Here is a 21,816-nt window from a genome sequence, read left to right as displayed (position 1 = left end):
AATAAAATATTATGCTCCACAACATTCTCCTTGCATCCTTCCTCATTTTAGGCTAATAGAATGATCATCTATTCCTTTCTCCCTCACATGTTCATCTGTCTTCCCCTTAAATTTATTTATCATAGATTATCATAGAATTTACAGTGCAGAAGGAGGCCATTCGGCCCATCGAGTCTGCACTGGCTCTTGGAAAGAGCACCCTACCCAAGGTCAACACCGCCACCCTATCCCTATAACCCAGTAACCCCACCCAACACTAAGGGCAATTTTGGACACTAAGGGCAATTTATCATTATATTATTCGTCTGAACAACTCCATTCATAATAGCATCTCTCTGACTAAATAAATGACTCCTCAATTCCCTGTTTTACTTCTTGATGACTATCTTGTATCGATCATCTTTATTTTTGCTCTTCCCTGCAAATGAAAACATGCAGTATGAAAGACTTTTCCAGCCCTGTTGCGGAGGGTCCCTCCGCAGCGCATGCAGCAAGCCAGCCAAAAGTCCATTGACTTCGGTGTGACAGGAAGATCCCACTGGCGGTGCAGCGGGAAAATTCCGTCGTGCATATCTGCACGATCAAAACCTTTCAATATTTTCATAACTTCCACGAAAACATCCTTCAATCTTTTATTTCAACAAATTAGGATCCAGCCTGACAAGTATAAACCTGGTATATCTTTTTTGCACCCTGTCCTACTCCTTCCTCTCATTTTTACAATGTGATGACCAGAATTATATTTAACATTCTAAGTCTGGTCCAACCAAGGTTAGATACAAGTTCATTATAACGTCTCTACTTTTAATTCTATCCATATAGAAATATATCCTGTTGCTTGGTTTGCTATTTTAAATAACCTTATTGACCAGTGTTGCTCCTTGTAATGATCTGTGTATTTGTTCTCCCAGATCACATTGTTAAGTGTTGAAATTCATTTGCCAGTCATGTGCCCATTCTGCAAGTTTATTAATGCCTTCTTGTAACGTGTTGCATTCCTCCTCATTATTGACATGCCCTATCACCTCCCCACAATTTAGAAGTTATGTTGTTTCATTCAAAGTTTAAGTAATGAAGAGAAATTGTGGACAATAGTGGTTCCTGTACGGATCCCTGTTGGATCTCACTTTCCAACTTTTGCCACTTTTGAAAAGCTATCCTTCACCCATTCGCCCTTTCATGATATGCAAACACTCAACTAATGAACACATAGAATAGCACACGACCTATGAGCAGTCAGGACACTCAGGGGTGGTATTCCACTATAAAAGGGATGAGGCACTCATACCCCGCCTCTTTCCACAGACCAACATCTACAGAGTGAGACAGGGTGTATCCTCAGCATCACACCCCAGCACGTGGCTTAAAGCAAGGCTGGTTAAGTTAGACTAAGTTACTACATTTAGATTAGCAGAGAGTCAAACTCATTGAGAACTGTGCTAATAGTTCAATAAAACACATTGAACTCACTTCAAAGTCTGGAGCAGCTTTTACTCAAAACTGCATCAAGTGACAGCTTGTGTTATTCCAAATTACATAACACAACACTCCCGACAGCCAGTTATCTATCCATTAGGCCACTTGTCTTGTGACTCAGCATGCTCTGCCCTTCTTCATTAGATTACTATTTGGTACCTTATCAAAACCTTTCGGAAACCTAGATAAATTATACTGCATTAGCTTGTCTACATTCCCTGATTCTCTTCAAGAATTCAACAAGGTTGGTCAAACAGATATTTCCCATTTATAATCCATTATGAATTGTTCATTATTACATCAATCATAGAATCCCTACAGTGCAGAAGGCCATTCGGCGCACTGAGGATGCACCAACCCTTCGAAAGGGCACACTACCGACTACCATTCCCCCACTCTATCCCCGTAACCCCACCTAACCTTTTGTCACTAAGGGACAATTTAGCATGGCCAGCCACCTAACCCACACATCTTTGGACTGCGGGAGGAAACTCGAGCACCCGGAAGAAACCCACGCAGACGCGGGGAGAATGTGTAAACTCCACGCAGTCACCCGAGGTCGGAATTATAACTGTTTCCCTGGCGGCGTGAGGCAGCAGTGCGAACCACTGTGCCACCGTTCAATGTTTGATTTCGAGGATTGTGTTTCTACATTCACCAATTTAAACATTCACTCCCTCCACCACTGATGCATAATGGCAGCAATGTGCACTATATACAAGATGCACTGCAGCAACTCACCAAGGCTCCTTTGACATCAACTTCCAAACCCACAAGCTCTGCCAACTAGAAAAATAAGGGCAGCTGATCCATGGGAATATCCCCACCTGCAGGTTCCCCTCCAAGCCATACACCATTCTGACAAGTAACTATATGGCTGTTTCTTCATTCTTGCAGGAGCTCCTACAGCACCGTGGGTGTACCTGCCTCACTTGGACTACAGTGGTTCAAGGTAGCTTACCACCACCTTCTAAAGGGCAATTAGAGTTGGGCAATAAATGCTGGCTTTACCAATGAAACCCTCAACCCATGGAAAAAATACAAAAAGCTGCCAAGTTTCTAACACCCTAGAATTTCCTCCCCACTTCTTTATCTCACTTTCCGCCTTTTATGACTGTCCTTAAAATATGATTTTGATCAAGCTATTGGTCACCTGCCCTAATATCTTGTTTTGTTTCGTAACATGCCTGTGAAGAGTTTCACTATATCAAAAAGGGTGTACGAATACAAGTTGCTGTATTGCTGTGCTATTGCAATAATGAGAAAGATTGGTGTTTGATGTTTCAATAAGCAGAGCAGAGATTTCACAATCACCTGTGCAAAGCGGACGGTTTTCCCCTGAACAGAAATGGGACCAATGTCCTTGCAGGGAGCTTTGCAAGTGCTGTTGGGGAGGGATGAAAGTAGCGAGGCAGGGTTCTGGGATCCTGAGAGAAGATTCAGCAGGGAGAGGCAGACCCAAAATTTAAAGAGACATTAAGTGAGTCAGAAAGGCATAGAATTTCCAGACCAGTTTAGTCACAAGGACGTTTAGCAAGATTGAATGGTATTTATTTTAATACAAGGGGCGAAATTCTCCGTTATCGGCGGAAAGTCCGCCGATCGGCGCAAAAAACGGCGCAAATCCCACTTGCGTCACGTCATAAAAATGGGACGATAGTCTCCGGCCCGAAATGGGCTAGCAGCGACGTAACGGGATCCGCGCTTGCGCAGTGGTTCACGCCGTGCAGCATCTTACGCGCTGCATGGCGTGACGGCTCATAAGGCCGCGCAGCTCCCCCCCCACCCGACCGGAACACCCGAACGCAACACCCGACTGGATGGCTGGCCGTCGCTCAGCCCCGAGGTTCGAGTCACGCGATGTGGAGGCGCTCCTGGACGCGGTGGAGCAGAGGAGGGACGCCCTGTATCCCGGGCACGGCCGCAGAGTTGCCCCACGCCACAGCCGGCGTCTGTGGAGGGAAGTGGCAGAGGCCGTCACCGCTGTGGCCCTAACACCACGGACAGGCACCCAGTGCCACAAGAAGGTGAACGACCTCGTCAGAGCAGGCAGGGTGAGCCTCCCCATATCCCCCTTATCCCCCCTCCCCATATACCCCCTCCCCCATGTCCCCCATATCCCCCCTCCCCATATCCCCCATATTCCCCCCTCCCCCATATCCCCCTCCCCCATATCCCCCTCCCCCATATCCCCCATATCCCACCTCCCCCATATCCCCCCTCCCCCATATCCCCCCTCCCCCATATCCCCCCTCCCCCATATCCACCATATCCCCCATATCCCCCCTCCCCATATCCCCCATATTTCCCCCTCCCATATCCCCCATATCCCCCCTCCCCATATCCCCTCCCCCATATTCCCCATATCCCCCCTCCCCCATATCCCCCCTCCCCCATATCCCCCATATCCCCCCTCCCCTATATCCCCCATATCCCCCCTCCCCCATATCCCCCCTCCCCCATATCCCCCATATCCCCCTCCCCCATATGCCCCATATCCCCCCTCCCCCATATACCCCAAATCCCCCCTCCCCCATATCCCCCATATCCCCCCTCCCCATATCCCCCTCCCCCATATCCCCCATATCCCCCTCCCCCATATCCCCCATATCCCCCCTCCCCATATCCCCCCTCCCCCATATCCCCCCTCCCCCATATCCCCCATATCCCCCTCCCCCATATCCACCATGTCCCCCATATCCCCCATATCCCCCTATCCCCCATATCCCCCCTCCCCCATATCCAACCTCCCCCATATCCCCCCTCCCCCATATCCCCCCTCCCCCATATCCCCCCTCCCCCACATCCCCCATATCCCCCCTCCCCCATATCCCCCATATCCCCCCTCCCCCATATCCCCCATATCCCCCCTCCCCCATATCCCCCATATCCCCCACTCCCCCATATCCCCCCTCCCCCATATCCCCCATATCCCCCTCCCCATATCCCCCCTCCCCATATCCCCCCTCCCCATATCCCCCATATCCCCCTCCCCCATATCCCCATATCCCCCAAATCCCCCCTCCCCCATATCCCCCCCTCCCCCATATCCCCCATATCCCCCCTCCCACCTATTCCCCCCTCCCCCATATCCCCCATATCCCCAAGTGAATCCAGCCCTAACCTGAACCTCTGCAATGCACGGGCAACCGATGGCGTGCATTCATATACCTGCCTAACACTGTTGCCTTTTACCCCTGCCACCACCACCCCCCCACAGGAGAAGCACGCACACAACAATAGGGAGCATGTGAGGACTGGAGGAGGGCCCGCTGATGAGAGGCCACTGACCGTACACGAGGAAAGGGCCCTGGAACTGGCTGGCGGACCTGAGGACCGGGAGGTTGCTGATGCAGAGGGCGGGGGCCCACCAGCAAGTGAGCCACCGACAGCCCGTCCCCATATCCCCCCTCCCCTATATCCCCCTCCCCCGTATCATCTGATCACTGCCTGATGTCTAACCATGCATGCTTCATTGTGTATCGCAGGACCAAACGTCCAGGCACCCATCCCCGCAGACGCACACCGCCGCAGGATGCCCCTCGGAGACCACAGGAGACGGAGAGACCCGCACCCTCCAGCATGCGACGCCCGCAGGATGCCCCTCGGAGACCACGGGAGACGGAGAGACTCGCACCCTCCAGCATGCGACGCCCGCAGGATGCCCCTCGGAGACCACGGGAGACGGAGAGACCCGCACCCTCCAACATGCGACGCCCGCAGGATGCCCCTCGGAGACCATGGGAGACGGAGAGACCCGGACCCTCCAGCATGCGACGCCCGCAGGATGCCCCTCGCACACCACGGGAGACGGAGAGACCTGGAGCAACAGGGAGACGACACCCTCGTCACGTGCGGGAGCGACCACCCAGCGATGAGGGGGGCAGCCACAGGCCCCCGTCACATCCGAGCCAGGACATCACTACCCAGGACACCACTACCCAGGACACCACTATCCAGGACACCCCTACCCGGGACAGCACTACCCAGGACACCCCTACCCGGGACAGCACTACCCGGGACAGCACTACCCAGGACACCCCTACCCGGGAAAGCACTACCCAGGACACCCCTACCCGGGAAGACGAAATACCGGACAGTGACTCAGAGTGGATGGGTGGAGACGAACCCCCACCCCAAAGTGCCATGGAGTCAGAGTGGGACGAAGAGCACGACACAACGCCACTGCTGTCACCAACACCCTCCACCATCGCAGAAACACTCACCACGGTTGGGCACTTTAGTGATGAGGCGTCTGGTACACTCACTGGTGCGCACAACACAGCCGTCCCGGTACAGCAGGTGGAGGTAGGAGCAGCAGAGGGACCGGGCGGTCGGAGGGCAGCCCAGGCCAAGCGAACATCTGCCGCCCAGATGGATCCCGGGTTCCTGCAGTTACCACACCCACACATAGATCCGATGCAACCACCGACCCGGAGACGAGCGAAGAGGGTGACGGGTGGCTTGCGGCGGCTGCGGTCGCAGGTGGAGGAGTCCACCCGCGTCCAGGAGCTGGGAGTGGTCCCGGTCATGCGTGCCACCCAGGCTGACACCGCACGGGTGGCGTCCGCGGTGGAGGCAATGGGTGCGACGGTGTCAGACATGGGGAACGGTTTGCGAGGCCTGGGGCCTTCCGTGCAGGCGGCGTCTGTGGCCCAGGAAATGGCTGCCCTCTCACAGGAGGCCATGAGCCAGTGCCAGCGCCAGATGGCAGAGGCGCTCAACGCCATAGCCCAGTCTCAGCAGGCCATGGCCCAGTCTCAGCAGGCCATAGCCCAGTCTCTGCAGGCCATGGCCCAGTCTCTGCAGGCCATGGCCCAGTCTCTGCAGGCCATGGCCCAGTCTCAGCAGGCCATCGCTGAGGGCATCGGTGCCAGTGGCCATGTGCGAGCCGGCGTCGCACTGTCACAGACAGGGTTTGCCAACACCCTGGGCTCCATGGCTGCAAACCTGCAGACCCCTGTCGATACCAGCACGGGCCTCCAGGACTGGCAGCGCCAGATGTCGGGGGGGGCGTCGGATGGCCAGTCCGTTCGCATCCCCCACCCATGTAGAGGCCTGGGGGCCATCGGGCACCCCGAGGGAGGAGGAGGTGGTGTGGTCCGTCCCGGCTCCCTCTGTAGGGGAGGTCCCGGTACACCGCGACACCTCGGACTCCCCCCCTTCCGTCCCAGGTGCATCGGGTGGGCAACGGGCAGGACAGGCTGGCAGCTCGCCATCCCAGTCGCCCGGGCCGCAGCCTGGCCCATCTAGGCCAGGACGCCCCAGGAAACGGCCGCCAAAGGGATCCAGTGTCAGAGGGCAGGAATCACAGGAGTCCACCTCCAGTTCTGCTGTCCCGTCTGGGGAACCACGTAGACGTAGTCAAAGGGCCCGTAAGGCCAAACAATTAGACACTGAGTAAGTTGGCACGGGTGCAGGACACAGATGAGTTTTAGGGGCTAGGGCACGTGCATGAACTCCTTTGGTTATTAAAGTCAATGTTACACCTACCGAAGCTGCCTTTATGCTCTGTCCAAAGTGTGCGGGCGTGTCATGTACGTTGAGCGCAAGTGTGTGTGTGAGGGGTGGTCTTACCTCAGCCCCAGGTGAGTCTGCCCCCTTCCCCCTGGGCCGCCATCAACATCCCCCGGGCAGAGGACGGGACCGTGCGCTGCAGTGTCACAGCCGCATGCAGGGATGGTCTGGGTGGATGGTGGTACTGTGGCCATGGGTCAGACATAGTCCAACGATGTAGAGCCAGGAGCTCATCGCAGGGCGGGTTGTCATCATCCTCCATGGCCTGCGATAGACACGCGTCCACCCGCAACTGGGTGAGCCCGGCCCGTTGTGCCGCAGGTGGATCGGCAATGGGGGGAGGGGGGGGGGGGGGGGGGGTGGTGTGCATGCGGGTGGGGTGTGTGGGGTTGGGGAGGGGGGTGAGGGTGATGGGTGGGTGGATGGGTGGGGGGTGTGGGTGGTCGGCTGTTGCCATGGTGTGCGGTCTGTGGCCATACTACCCGATTCCCACGCCCATCTAGTCAGTGAAGCGGGCAGCTATCAGTCTGTCCCGTGCCCGCTGGGCCAGCCGGTAACGGTGGACAGCCACCCGTCTGTGTCTACCCCGTCTGCCCTGACCATTGCCCCCATCCCCCTCATCTGGGGAGGACTGTGCCTCTTCCCGCTGCTCCTCCACTCCGCCCTCCTCTGCCTGCGGCACATCACCCCTCTGCTGGGCTATGTTGTGCAGGACGCAGCACACCACAATGATGCGGCCGACCCTATCTGACCGAAACTGGAGGGCGCCCCCAGAGAGGTCCAGGCACCTGAAACGCATCTTCAGCACGCCAAAGCACCTCTCAATCATTCCCCTTGTCGCTACATGGGCATCATTGTAGCGGTTCTCCGCCTCATTGCGTGGCCTCCGTATAGGCGTCATCAGCCACGATCGCAATGGGTAGCCCCTGTCGCCCAGCAACCAGCCCCTCAGCTGGGGATGGCGTCCCTCGTACATGCCGGGGATGGATGACCGCGACAACACGAATGAGTCATGTACACTGCCTGGGTGACGGGAGCAGACGTGCAGGATCATCATGCGGTGGTTGCAGACCACCTGTACGTTCATCGAATAGGTCCCCTTCCTATTAGTGAACACGGCCCTGTTATCTGCAGGTGGCCGCACGGCGACGTGCATCCCATCGATCGCGCCCTGGACCATGGGGAACCCGGCCACGGCAGAGAAGCCCACAGCCCGAGCATCTTGGCTGGCCCGGTCCACGGGGAAGCGGATGTAGTGGTGCGCCATGGCATAAAGGGCATCTGTCACTGCCCGAATGCACCGATGCACCGATGCATGCGATATGTCGGACAGGTCCCCACTCGGTGCCTGGAATGACCCCGTTGCATAAAAGTTCAGGGCCACCGTAACCTTGAGGGACACGGGGAGAGGGTGTCCCCCGCCAGTGCCACGCGGTGACAGGTGTGCCAGCAGGTGGCAGATGTGTGCCACGGTTTCCCGGCTCATCCGGAGTCTCCTCCTGCATTCCCGGTCCGTGAGGTCCTGGTATGACTGGCGGGGCCGGTGCACACGGGGCGCCCTCGGGTACCTCCGTTGCCGTGGGGCCGCGACGTCCTCCTCCCCCTCCTCGCCCTGTCGGTCAGGTGTCCCTCCAGCCTGGGCGGCTGCCGCCTGCCCCTCTGCGGCAGCCTGCGCCGCCTCTCTGGCACGCTCCTCCTCCTCCTCATCCAGGGCAACATAGACATGAGCGGCTGCCACCACGGTGGCCAACATCGCTGGATGACCTGGTGGGGGGAGGGGAACGACGACATGTCATCATTGCCCATATCCCCTCCTCCCCCCAGCCAGGTGGCATGGACCGCATGGGTCCAACTGTTGGAGGCTGGCACCTAGCCAGGTGGACCAACTCATTTGCCCTCCCATCACCCTCCTCGGCACGGACCCCCTCCCCAACCTCCACACCAGCACGGACCCCCCCCCCCCCAACCTCCACCCCAGCACGGACCCCCCCCCAACCTCCATCCCGGCACGGACCCCCTCCAACCCCCAACCTCCACCCCAGCACGGACCCCCCCCCCAACCTCCACCCCGGCACGGACCCCCTCCAACCCCCAACCTCCACCCCAGCACGGACCCCCCCCCAACCTCCACCCCAGAACGGACCCCCCCCCCAACCTCCACCCCGGCACGGACCCCCTCCAAACCCCAACCTCCACCCCAGCACGGACCACCTCCCCAACCTCCACCCCAGCACGGACCCCCTCCAACCCCAACCTCTACCCCAGCACGGACTCCCTCCCCAACCTCCACCCCGGCACGGACCCCCTCCAACCCCCAACCTCCACCCCAGCACGGACCCCCTCCACAACCTCCACCCCAGCACGGACCCCCTCCCGGCACTCCCCCGGAGCCCAGCCTACTCTAACCACCCCCCCCCCCCCCCCCCGCCGCACACACACACACACAAGCCGAGACACACCTCTCCTCACGCAATCAGTCTGCGGCCCCGCCATTTCCTGCCCAGAGCCAACCCCCCAGGCCGTCACTCACCTCCTCGCTGGTCGGCGTGAGCCTGGAGCACCGGGTCACGCCGATGAAAAGGAGGTTTGATTCACATCGACGTGAACGGTCATCACGTCGACGGGACTTCGGCCCATCCGGAAGGGAGAATATCGGTAGGCCGAAAATCGGCTGCCTTGCGCAGACCCGTGACATTCTCCGCGGCAGCGGCGCCATTAACGCCCCGCCGACTTTTCTCCCTTCGGAGACTTCGGCGGGGGCGGGGGCGGGATTCACGGCGGCCAACGGCCATTCTCCGACCCTCTGGGGGTCCCGGGTTCAATTCCGGCCTCGGGTGACTGTCTGTGTGCAGTTTGCACTTCCCCCCCGTGTCTGCGTGGGTTTCCTCCGGCTGTTCCAGTTTCCTTCCACAATCTAAAGATGTGCAGGTTAGGTGGATTGACCATGCTAAATTGCCCTTAGTGTTCAAAAAGAATGATGTGGAGATGCTGGCGTTGGATTGGGGTGAGCTCAGTAAGAAGTCTTACAACACCAGGTTAAAGTGAATCACCTGAGGGAAGGAGCAGTGCTCCGAAAGCTCGTGATTTGTGAAAAACCTGTTGGACTTTAACCTGGTGTTGTAAGACGTCTTACTGTCCAAAAAGGATAGGTGGGGTTACTGGGTTACGTGAAGAGGGTGAAGGTGTGGGCTGAAGGAGGGTGCAGACTCAATGAGCCGAGTGGCCTTCTTCTGCACTGCAAATTCTATGGTTCTATGAAATTAAAAAGTGGAAATATGATGTCATTACTGTCACTGAGACATGGTTGAGAGAGGGGCAGGATAGGCAGCTCAATATTCCACGATACAGGATCTTCAGACAAGACAAGGAAGGAGGTAAAAGAGGATAGGCTGTCGTAATTCTGATCAGGGAATCAATTACAGCAGTAAGGAGGGAAGACATCTGAGAAGGCTCTTCAAATGAAGCCATATGGGTAGAAAATAAAAACAAAAAAGGAGCATCGCATTGCTGGGGGTGTTCTTTAGGCCCCCCTAACATTCTGAGAGAAGTAGAAGAGCAGATATGTAGGCAAATTTCAGAGAAGTGTAAAAGTAATCGGTCAGTGTTAGTGGGGGATTTCAACTTCCTCAACATTAACCGGAGCAGTCATAGTGCTTAGAGGGAGCAAAATTCTTAAAATGCATCCAGGAAAACCTTTTAATATGTTGAGGATCCTACAAGAGAGTTGGTGGTCCTAGAATTAATTTTAGGCAACAAAGCTGGACAAGTGGTTGATGTATCAGTGGAGGCAGTGGTATAGTCACTAAATTAGTAATCCAGGATAATGCTCTGGGGACAAGGGTTCGAATCCCACCAAGGCAGATGGTGGGATTGGAATTCAATAAATATCTGGAATTACAAGTCTAATGATGACCATGAAATCATCGTCGCTTGTTGTAAAAACCAATCTGGTTCACTAATGTCTCTTCGGGAAGGAAATCTGCCATCCTTACCTGGTCTGGCCTACAGGTGACTCCAGATCCTAAGTAATATGTGTCATAATATCCACGCATGTATATAATGAAGTGCAGACAAGCAGTGATTGACACACAGGATGACCAGTAAGCACACAGCACAGTGCAGCCAATCACCAGACAGGACACCACCACTATAAAGCCAGAGGGCACTAGGTTTCCCGCACTCTCTGGACCCAGCCACTGAGACAGTCAGACTCCACGAGCTAGCACAGTGCAAACACCATGCGGTAGGCAGTAAGTCTAGTCACGCTAGTACAAGGTCTCCAGTCAGTTCAGTATAGTGTCGACCCACAGTTGAATATGTATGTTAGTTCTATCATTCAATAAAACCGTGTTGGATCTTCTACAGTGTGAGAGGTCTGTTTCTCGCATCGCTGCATCAAGTGCAGTCCACACTGAACCGACCTGCCCAACACATCAATATGGCTGACTATTAAATGCCCTCAGTGATGGGCAATAAATGCTGGTCCAGCCAGCGACGCCCACATCCCATGAACGAATAAAGTGGCTCCCCCATTTTGCAGATAGTGCATTTTGCAGACAGTGATCATAACTCCGTTAGATTCAAGATTGGACAGTGGTTAGCACTGCTGCCACAGAGCACCAGGGACCCAGTATCTATTCTGGCCTTGGGTGACTGTTGAGTTTGCACTTTCTCCCCATGTCTGCTCCCGTTTCCTCCGGGTGCTCTGGTTTCCTCCCACAATTCAAAGATGTGCAGGTTAGGTGGATTGGCCAATGATAATATTGCCCCTTAGTGTCCAAAGATGTGTAGGTTAGGTCAGGATATGGCGGGGGAGTGGGCCTAATTTGGTGCTCTTTCAGAAGGTCGTTGCAGACTCGATGGGCCAAATGGCCTCCTTCTGCAGAGTAGGAATTCTATTCTATTCAAAAGTGCTCAAACAGGGGGAAGGCCAATTTTAATAAGATCAGATATAATTTGGCCAGAGTGGACTGGGAGAAGGCACTTTTAGGTAGACCTATGACAGAACAGTGGGACGCATTCAAGAAGGAAATAGGGAGAACTCAAGAACACAGAAATAAAACCAAGAGTAGGCCACCAGGTTCTTCAAGCCTGCCGTTCCATTCAACGTGATCATGGCTGATCTATGCCAGAGAGTACAGGGCTAAGATGTTCCAATCAAGAAAAAGGGCGGGACCAACAAATCTAGTGGATATCAACGGGTATACAGCATGAGACAAGGATAAAAAGGGACATTTATGGCAGATATCAAGGGCTCTGAATAACAGAAGCCTTAGATGTGTATAGAATCTGCAAAAGGGAACTTAAAAAGAAAATTAGGAGAGCAAAAAGGGGTCAAGAAAGAGACTGGCAGATAAAAATGAGAACTAGGGAATGAGTAGGGCCCATTAAGGACTAGAGTGGTAACTTGTGTGTGGAGCCGGAGGATGTGGATAGGGTTCTCAATGAATACTTTGTGTCAGTGTTCATAAGTGAAAGGGTCAGTGTGGGAAGTGAATCATGGACAAGGACTGTGATAAAACTAAAGAAAAGTGAGGAAATAGTAGGGAAGTGGGCAATAATTTTAAATTCTTTTCAGGCTACAGGAGAGGTGCCGGAGGACTGGAGGATAGTCAATGGGGTACCATTGTTCAAGAATGGAGGAAGGAGTCAACCAGTCAGTCCAACCTTAATGGTGGGGAAACTACTGCAAGCAATTCTGAGAGACTGAATTAACCTGCATTTGGACAGGCAAGGTTTAATCAATTACAGTCAGCATGGTTCTGTTAAGTGGTGATGCCTGATCAACCTGATTGAATTTTTCGAAGAGGTGACCAGGTGTGCAGATGAGGGAAATGCATTTGACATGGTCAACATGGACTTCAGCAATGGTTTTAGTAAGGTCCCACATGGGAGACTGATAACGAAGGCAAGAACCCATGGTATCGTTGGAAAATTGGCAAATAGGATCCAGAATTCGTTTGGTGGCAGGAAGCAGAGGCTGATAGTCGAGAGGTGTTTTTCTGATTGGAAGCCTGTGTCCAGTGAGATCCTTTAGGGATCAGTGTTGGGGCCCTTGCAGTTTGTGGTTTATATTAAATTATTTAGACATGAATATAGGAGGGTTGACCAGTAAGTTTGTGGATGATACAAAAATTGGTGGAGTGGTAAATAGTGAAGAGGATAGCCTTAGATTACAGGTGGATACAGATCCATTGGTCAGATGGGCTGATCAATGGCAAATGGAATTCAATAAGTGTGAGGTGATGCACTTGGGCAGGACAAGCAAGGCAAGATAATATGTGATAAACAGCAAGACCCTGGGAAGCACCGAGGATCAGAGGGATCATGGTGTGCATGTACATTGGTCCCTAAGGTAGCAGGGCAGGTAGATACAGTGGTCACAATGACATATGGTATACCTGTCTTTATTAGCTGAGGCATAGAGTTTAAGAGCAGGGAGGTTATGCTGGAACTGTATAAAATGTTGTTAGGCCACAGCTAGAATATTGTGCTCTGTTTTGGAGGAGGGATGTGATCGCTCTGGAAAGGGTACAGAGACGATTTACCAGGATGTTGCCTGAGCTGAAGAGTTTTAGCTATGAAAAGAGATTGGATAGACTTGGGTTATTTTCCTTGGAGCAGAGGAGTCTGAGAGGGGACATGATTGAGATGTATAAAATTATGAGGGGCATAGATAGACAGGAACAAACTTTTCCCCTTGGTGGAGGGATCAATGACCATAGGGATCTATATTACATAGATTTAAGGTAAGGGGCAGGAGGTTTAGTGGAGATGTGAGGAAAGCTGTTTCACCCAGAGGGTGGTGGGAGTCTGATACTCTGAAAGGATGGTGGAGACAGAGACCCTCATAACATTTTAAAAGTATTTAGATGTGCCCTTGCGATGCCAAGGCATACAAGTCTATAGGCCAAGTGCTGGAAAATGGGATTGGAATACTTAGGTTGTTGTTTTTGACTGGTGCCGACATGGTGGGCTGAAGGGCCTTTTCTGTGCTCTATCTGTCCTCTCCAGAAAAGGAAAGCAAATGATGCTAATGACTAGTTAATACTTATGTTTAGTGTAAAGAATGTTTCTATGGCTTTGCCAAACGTCAATAGCTTAGATTAATTTAATACCGTGTAGCTTGGAGGATAGAATGAAGACCATTGAAGGAGTGCAAAGGTGTAACCTGCAAGTAGTTGCGTTGGGGTGTTTACACTACATTGGACATGTGGCATATAGCTGAATAAAGATATCCAGGGACAGAGAGGTAACGGGCTCCAGCTACGAAATGTGAAGATCACAGGATTGTTATGATGCATTTGACCCATTGCGTCTGCACTGGCTCTCCAAACAAGCATCATGAGTAATTTCCCTGCCTTTTCCCCATGCCCCTGCACAATGTTTCTACTTAAGGAATCATCTAATGACCTCTTGAATGCCTCAGTTGAACCTGTTTTTACCACACTTCTAGGCAGTGCGTTCACAGTGTGTGTGAAAAAATAAATTCTCCCATCACAGATGGTAGGAGCGCATGGGCAGAGAAAAATATAAGAGTGGCACGAAGCAAAGAAATGCATATATTGACATGAATGGAAAGCGTGACGGAAAATCACCTGATATCTGAGACTAGCCTATTTTGTGGTGATCAATTAACTGATTATGGTACACATTCTCCTTATGATATGCCAGCCTTTTACAGTATCCACTACCATTACCATAACAGTCACAGTTCCTAAGCATTGTAGAGGCCTGCTATAATATTAACCGTTGTAATACACAGTCCTTCTACATCATAAAGTGCTGTTACAATGTGTAACCCTCTGTAATAAATGCATAGTTACAATTCATAGGGCTAATGATAGAAGCCATTTACAGTATACCTTATATTAGATTAGGCAAGGATGGTGCAATATCCCTTTGCAATGTGAAAGGAAGATTTTTTTTTCTCAGGGAATATTAACTCAGAACCAAAAGAACTTGATATGATCATACTGATTTCCATTTCACTACAACAATGCATAATATATAAACAATATTCAGCAATACTTACCTATTTCGGGATATTCTAATGGTTCCATAATTTCCTGAGTTGTTTCTGGTGACGTCTCTGGTGATGTTTCTAAATACGGAAGGGAAACATGCAAATGTTGCAGTAAAACAATGTCTCATACGTAGTTAATACTGCTTTTCTTTATGGAAAAAAATCTTAAAATAGATTGATTCCCTTACTCATCACCTAATTATTAAATTAATTTGACTAACAATATCACAGTGTTAAGTGCTACTGGCCTACACTGAGCTCAGAATGTATGGTATTTCTGTATGAATGTTACTGTGGAAGGGATGAAATGTCTACTGAGTGGCAGGGTCTTAAATTGAACATGGCTGCCTGGACTGAATTCATTTCTTACTGAGAATACAGAGGCGAAATGTTCTCAATTTGGCACTGTTTCAGGATCTTTGCTAGGGTTAATGTTGAGAGTTTTCCGCTACATCTCCATTATATATTACATACATAAATATATTATTCTTCAAGATAATTGGCAAAAAACAGGGATAATGTGAGGAAAACATTTTTATGCAGCAAGTTCAGAGCAATCATAGAATTATGGTGCTGTCATGTGAGAGTATCTTTAAGAAATGGGTGTTTAAGAAATGTACCTTTAAGAAATGGGTGTGTATCAATTATGTCAGAATGTGGGTGGAGCTGGGCTGTCTGTCAGCTTTTTACTTTCATTTTTGAGCAGGCTGCAGGGTGTGTTTTAGTTTCGTTTTCAGTGTTGGAGCTGAATCCAGACAGAGCAGGTGTACTGTTGATCTCTCTGCCATGAAAAGACTGTCTCTTGATCATTTGGTGAATTCAGAATTATAAATGTTTTCAGTAGTGACTTTAACCTGGCGTGCCTCTGTTTAAAGGTTTTTAAAAAAAAGTCTTCTTGATGTTAAAAGGACAGCTTACGGATTACTTAGTGTTATATTCTTTGGGGGTTGTATTTGAATTAATGGTTGTTAAGATGTACACTGTATGTTTTAAAAAGGTTAACTTGAGTTAATAGAATAAACATTGTTTTGCTTTAAAAAATACTTTCCATTTCTGCTGTACCACACCTGGAGAGTGGGCCGTGTGCTCCCCATACCACACTCTAGTAAAAGTTGTGGGTCAGGTGAACTCCATGATACACTTTGGGGTTCTCTAAACCCTGGCCCACAACAAATTGGGGGCTTGAGGGGGATAAAAGTCTATCTATTGGATTGGCTTAGTGAATTTAAAGACAGTGAGGGGTGAGCATATTGTGGTTGCTTTTCAGGTGCAGTATTTTAGTTTAAGTAGGGAGTGTGTTGTGGACAATGGTTCTTTCAGAGGCTCTGAAGTTTTTGGGGGTGGAGACGGTCACACGCAGTACCTTACGGACAGAGACTAAAAGCAGACGGTTAGATTTGGCAAAAACATTGCAGTTAACATTACTTGACAAAATGTGAAAAGGTGAGGTAATTATGGCGGTGGCTAAGCATTGCCTGAGATACAGTTTGACTCATTGGAAATGGCAAAAATTCAGTTACAAATTAAACAAATGGAACATGAGAAAGAATTAAAGCAGCTAGAATACTAAAGAGAGGAAAAAGAAAGAGAGAGAGTGGCAAAAAAAGAAAGAGAGAGAGCGGAAAAAGAAAGAGAAAGAGATAGAGAGGAAAAAGAAAGGGGGGAGAGGAAAAAGAAAAGGAGAGAGAAGAAAGGAGAAAAGAAAGAACAGCTCTAGCAGAGCAAAAAGAAAGAGAACAAAGAACAAAGAAATGTACAGCACAGGAACAGGCCCTTCGGCCCTCCAAGCCCGTGCCGACCATACTGCCCGACTAAACTACAATCTTCTACACTTCCTGGGGCCGTATCCTTCTATTCCCATCCTATTCATATATTTGTCAAGATGCCCCTTAAATGTCCCTATCGTCCCTGCTTCCACTACCTCCTCCGGTAGCGAGTTCCAGGCACCCACTACCTAAAGAAAGGGAGGTACAGATCAGGGAAAAAGATAAAGAGAGAGACTTTGAACTTCAGAAAATGGCCATGAAACATGACAGTCAGTTAAAATTGGCAGCCATAAAGGGAAATGTGCAGCTTAAGGATAGTGATGAGGATAGTGAGAAAGAGCGTCAAGGCTTGGTGGGAATCTATTTAAATACGTCCAAGCATTGCCAAGGTTTGACGAGAAAGAGGTATAAGCCTTTTTCATTTCATTTGAGAAGGCAGCTAAACAAATGAAATGGCCACAGGACATGTGGGTATTACTGATTCAAACAAAGCGGATAGGTAAGGCTAGTGAAGTGTTTGCATCACTACCGGAGGAGGTATCTGGGACGTATGAGGAGGTGAAAAAAATCCATCTTAGGTGCATATGAACTAGTACCTGAAGCTTACAGACAAAGGTTTAGAAATTTAAGGAAAGAATTTGGTCAAACATACATGGATTTTGAAAGGATCAGAGTAATTTTGATAAGTGGATGAGGGCTTTGAAAATAGACCAAACGTATGAAGCTCTCAGAGAAATTATACTTTTGGAGGAGTTTAAAAATTCAATTCCCGATGTAGTGAGAACTCATGTGGAAGAGTAGAGGGTTAATACTGCGAGATTAGCAGCAGAAATGGCAGATAATTATGAATTAGTTCATAAATCAAAGCTTGGTTTCCGACATCAGTTTCAGCCTGTGATGAATAGAGACTGGGGATATGAGAAATACTCAAGTGGTAAAAGTAAAGGTGATCTGATGGGAGATAATAAGGAGAGTATACCTCAGGTTAAAAAATAAATCCAGGAGGGTGGAAGAGACATGAAAAGTTTCAAATGTTTTCACTGTAATAAACTAGGCCATGTAAAGTCACAGTGTTGGTGGTTGAAGAAAAGCACTGGGAAGGCTGATGGTTTTTTTTTCTTGGGGCAGGTGTCAGGTGAGAGTACCTTTAAGAAATGGGTGTTTAAGAAATGTACCTTTAAGAAATGGCTGTTTATCAGTGATGTCAAAATGTGGGTGGAGCTGGGCTGTCTGTCAGCTTTTTACTTTCACTTTTAAGCAGGCTGCAGGGTGTGTTTTAGTTTCGTTTTCAGTGTTGGAGCTGAATCCAGACAGAGCAGGTATACTGTTGATCTCTCTTCCATGAAAAGACTGTCTCTTGATCATTTGGTGAATTCAGAATTATAAATGTTTTCAGTAGTGACTTTAACCTGATGTGCTTCTGTTTAAATTTGTTTTTAATGTCTTCTGGATGTTAAAAGGACAGCTTATGGATTACTTAGTGTTGTATTCTTTGGGGGTTGTATTTGAATTAATGGTTGTTAAGATGTTCACTGTATGTTTTAAGAAGGTTAACTTGAGTTAATAGAATAAACATTGTTTTGCTTTCAAAAACTACTTTTCCATTTCTCCTGTACCACACCTGTAGAGTGGGCCATGTGCTCCCCATACTACAATCTAGTAAAAGTTGTGGGTCAGGTGAACTTCTTTAGGGTTCTCGAAACCCTGGCCCATAAGAGTGCAAAAGGTGCCATTCGGCCTATCGAGTCTGCACCGACCCGCCAAAAGACCCTACCTAGGCCCACGTCCCCACCCTATCCCCACAACCCCGTAACCCCACCTAATGTTTCAGAGACTAAGGGGCAATTTAGAATAGTCAATCCACCTAACCTAAACATCTTTGGACTGTGGGAGGAAACCGGAGCACTCAGAGGAAACCCACGCAGACATGGGGAGAAAGTGCAAACTCCACACAGATAGTCACCCAGGGCCGGAATTGAACCCGGTCCCTGGTGCTTGAGGCAGCAGTGCTAACCACTGTGCCACCATACCGCCCATGTTATCATGACTTGGAATGCTTTATTTCAAAGGGAGTTGAAAGCAGCAACTTTTGAAAGGGAATCTGAGCAGGCAAAAAAGCAGATGCTAAAGGAAAAGAACAGTAGAGTGGGTCTTCCAAAGAACTGGCATAATGCACCGAATGACTTCCTCCAAGCTCTATCATTCTATGATTGGATTGCTCATTGATGGAGTAGAATAGAGGGAGGTTTATTTTGCACCTAACCTGTCCTGTATTTGAGTTTTAAAAACTTACACTGGATACCAAATAAAGGAAGGTGCTTCATTGTTGTGGTGATATGTGGATTTGTGCAGAATTGTGGGCGGCACGGTGGTACAGTGGTTAGCACTGCTACCTCACAGCATCAGGGGCCAGGGTTCAATTCCAAACTTGGCTTACTGGCTGTGTTGAGTTTGCACTTTCTCCCCTTGTCTGCTTGGGTTTCCTCTGGGTGCTCCAGTTTATACCACAGTCCAAAAACGTGCAGGTTAGGTAGATTGGCTGTGCTAAATTGTCCTTCAGTCTCCAAAAGGTTAGGTGAGGTATGGGCGTCAGGGGATAGAGCGGGGGAATGGGCCTATGTAGGGTGTTCTTTCAGAGGACCAGTGTAGACACGATGGGCCGAGTGGCCTCCTTCTGCACTGTAGGGAATCTATGATTCTATGAATTGAAGAGAAACTATTCAATTAATGTGTTTAAAAAGAATCTTGATCGCCATAGATAGAATATATTACTCACTGGTTGTAAATGTTCCATTGTAAACAGATTTTGCCTTTGACTGATAGAATCCGATCACAATGATATTATATTGCTGCCCATTTTCCAGATCTTTTAGCACAATTTCAGCATCACTGACATTCATCTTCAAAACAAGATTGTTCTGGCTCACTTTAACCACAGTCACATCATAATTATTAATGTGTTGAGGTTCAGTCTGGGCCAAGCGTAGGATGATGCTGTCCTCTGTAACGTTGAAGCTAGATAATTCCATACCTGTACCAACAGAACAGAGATAGAAGAGTAAAGAAGTCAAATGAAATGAAAAATATGACAGTTCCCTTAGTGAAGCATCAGAATACATTGAGCACCAAGATAATTTCATTGCATCAAGCCCATTCACTCCACAGACTATATATAATTTTCTAGACAACAAACTACACCAGGTGAATGTATTACCTGGAGAAAGTCTCTGCACCAAACATAAATCGAGAAAACTCCTGAATATCTATTACATTTTCCACTCCTCCTTCTATTCTTGCCCCCGGTTTTGCCAGCAGCATGGTTCAATTCCCGTAACAGCCTCCCCGAACAGGCGCCGGAATGTGGCGACTAGGGGCTCTTCACAGTAACTTCATTTGATGTCTACTTGTGACAATAAGCGATTTTCATTTCATTTCATATTGCAGGCCCCATCAACCAGCAAGTGATCCACCCTAACTGTTGGATTCTGTTACTGTGATCGTCTTCTGTCTATACCAGACAGATAGGGAGAGGAGGAATGACTGGATATATTGTAGCAGGGGTCCCCAAGCTCAGTGCCTCAGAAGCCTCTGATTCGGCGAGCTGGAAACAGCTGAACTTGTAACGAGTGCGGAGAAGGAGTGATGGTGAGAGCAGGACCTGCGAGGGGCGAGAGCGAGCTCTGCGTGGGGTGAGAGTGAAGCTTGCGCGGGGCGAGAGCAGGGCCTGCAATAGGGATTGTGGAAGTCTGAATCAGATGGGCCTCGGGAAAAGGGTGGGAGAGTCAGAAAAATACACTTTTCAAAATCCTTTGCAGAAGCCCAAGTGAAAAATACTGGTTTCTCACAAATTACTGTGCATCAATAACTTAAACATAAATGAGGACTTCAATTTCAAGGTACAATTGAATATTGTTATGTATTCAAGTAACACTATTGACTGGTGAATTGTCACCTGATATGCAGTGACGTCAGTGAAGAGTTTCGCAAGTTTTTTGTGCAGTTCACCATCTTACCCTGCAGAAGCAACATCTTTTAATAAACCCTACACTATGTTTTGACAAACTTAAAGTGTGGCATCTCGACTTCTTTTCCTCTTTACAGCAACAACAAAAATAACAAATATAGATCAGTTACAAATATTGAACCAAGAATTTAAGATATTTAATTAGATCCGCAGACAACTGAGAACCCAAGGGTTAAGATTCCAAAATGCGGCGCAAAAAAGACAAATAAAGAAGATAAAGTAAGAAAGGACAAAGTGAAGCGAGGACAGAAGTTTGGGTTTTCAAGGCATGTGGAGTGATTGACAAAACAAGATGAGGAAATCTAAAGTTCTGAGGCCCAGGAAAATTTGGGTTTGCTTCTGACAAGCTGCAATGTGTTGATTGCTTCAATGAAATTATCAAGCCTGCCCCACACTAAACCACTGGACTCCAAATAACAGTAACTGTAACTTACCCACAAGTTTCTCTGAATCTACAGGAACATCTTTTGTGCTGGATACACAAAAAGAAAGAAAATAATTAGTTTCATAATTAGAAATTGGATTAAATATAAAATAGAAACAAATTCTGCACTGGGCCTACTTACTCTGGCAAGTGGGTGGTTATGGAGGCCTCATTGCTGGGTTGGTCACTTTGGAACACACATTGTTTCTGCAGCTCAGGGGGCAAGTGAAGCGCATTCTCAACTGGGGAAAAAAAAAATCTTTTCAGGTCCTTTTATTGCCACTAGAGAAATAAACATTACCGATTTTCTCAAAGACTATGAAAGCATACTGGCTTGGGAGATACTGAGCTACAGTGAACAGGAAATGCAGTTTGATTTCTGATTGGTATAAGTTGTCCCATCTCGACCAAGTGGTTGAACTGCCTCTGCAGTTGACTGCAAACCCTCAATTAATAAGAAGGGAGGAATATCAGGCAAGGTTTCCACCCCTTATTGCTGTACAACAATCCGATACATGCTTGGAACCTCAGTGAGCCCCGCATGATGCTTATCACAGTCAAATATTCCGCCAATCACAGGCTA

The 21,816-nt window shown here is 49.2% G+C and overlaps 1 protein-coding gene across 1 annotated transcript in view; it reads right to left on the bottom strand.

The window, feature by feature from the left end:
• The window catches only part of LOC140393924 (collagen alpha-3(VI) chain-like), a 369,822-nt gene that overhangs the window by 12,303 nt on the left and 335,703 nt on the right, over positions 1-21,816 (bottom strand). Inside the window, exons 45-48 of the mRNA XM_072480566.1 lie at positions 21,376-21,475; positions 21,244-21,281; positions 19,562-19,816; positions 15,029-15,097 (exon numbers count right to left, since the gene is read on the bottom strand). Of these exons, the coding sequence (XP_072336667.1) occupies positions 15,029-15,097; positions 19,562-19,816; positions 21,244-21,281; positions 21,376-21,475 (462 nt within the window). The remainder of the gene's footprint in view (positions 1-15,028; positions 15,098-19,561; positions 19,817-21,243; positions 21,282-21,375; positions 21,476-21,816) is intronic.

This window comes from Scyliorhinus torazame, chromosome 2 (genome assembly GCF_047496885.1).
Source record: "Scyliorhinus torazame isolate Kashiwa2021f chromosome 2, sScyTor2.1, whole genome shotgun sequence".
NCBI lineage: Eukaryota > Metazoa > Chordata > Chondrichthyes > Carcharhiniformes > Scyliorhinidae > Scyliorhinus > Scyliorhinus torazame.
This window is presented reverse-complemented; position numbering and strand designations above follow the sequence as displayed.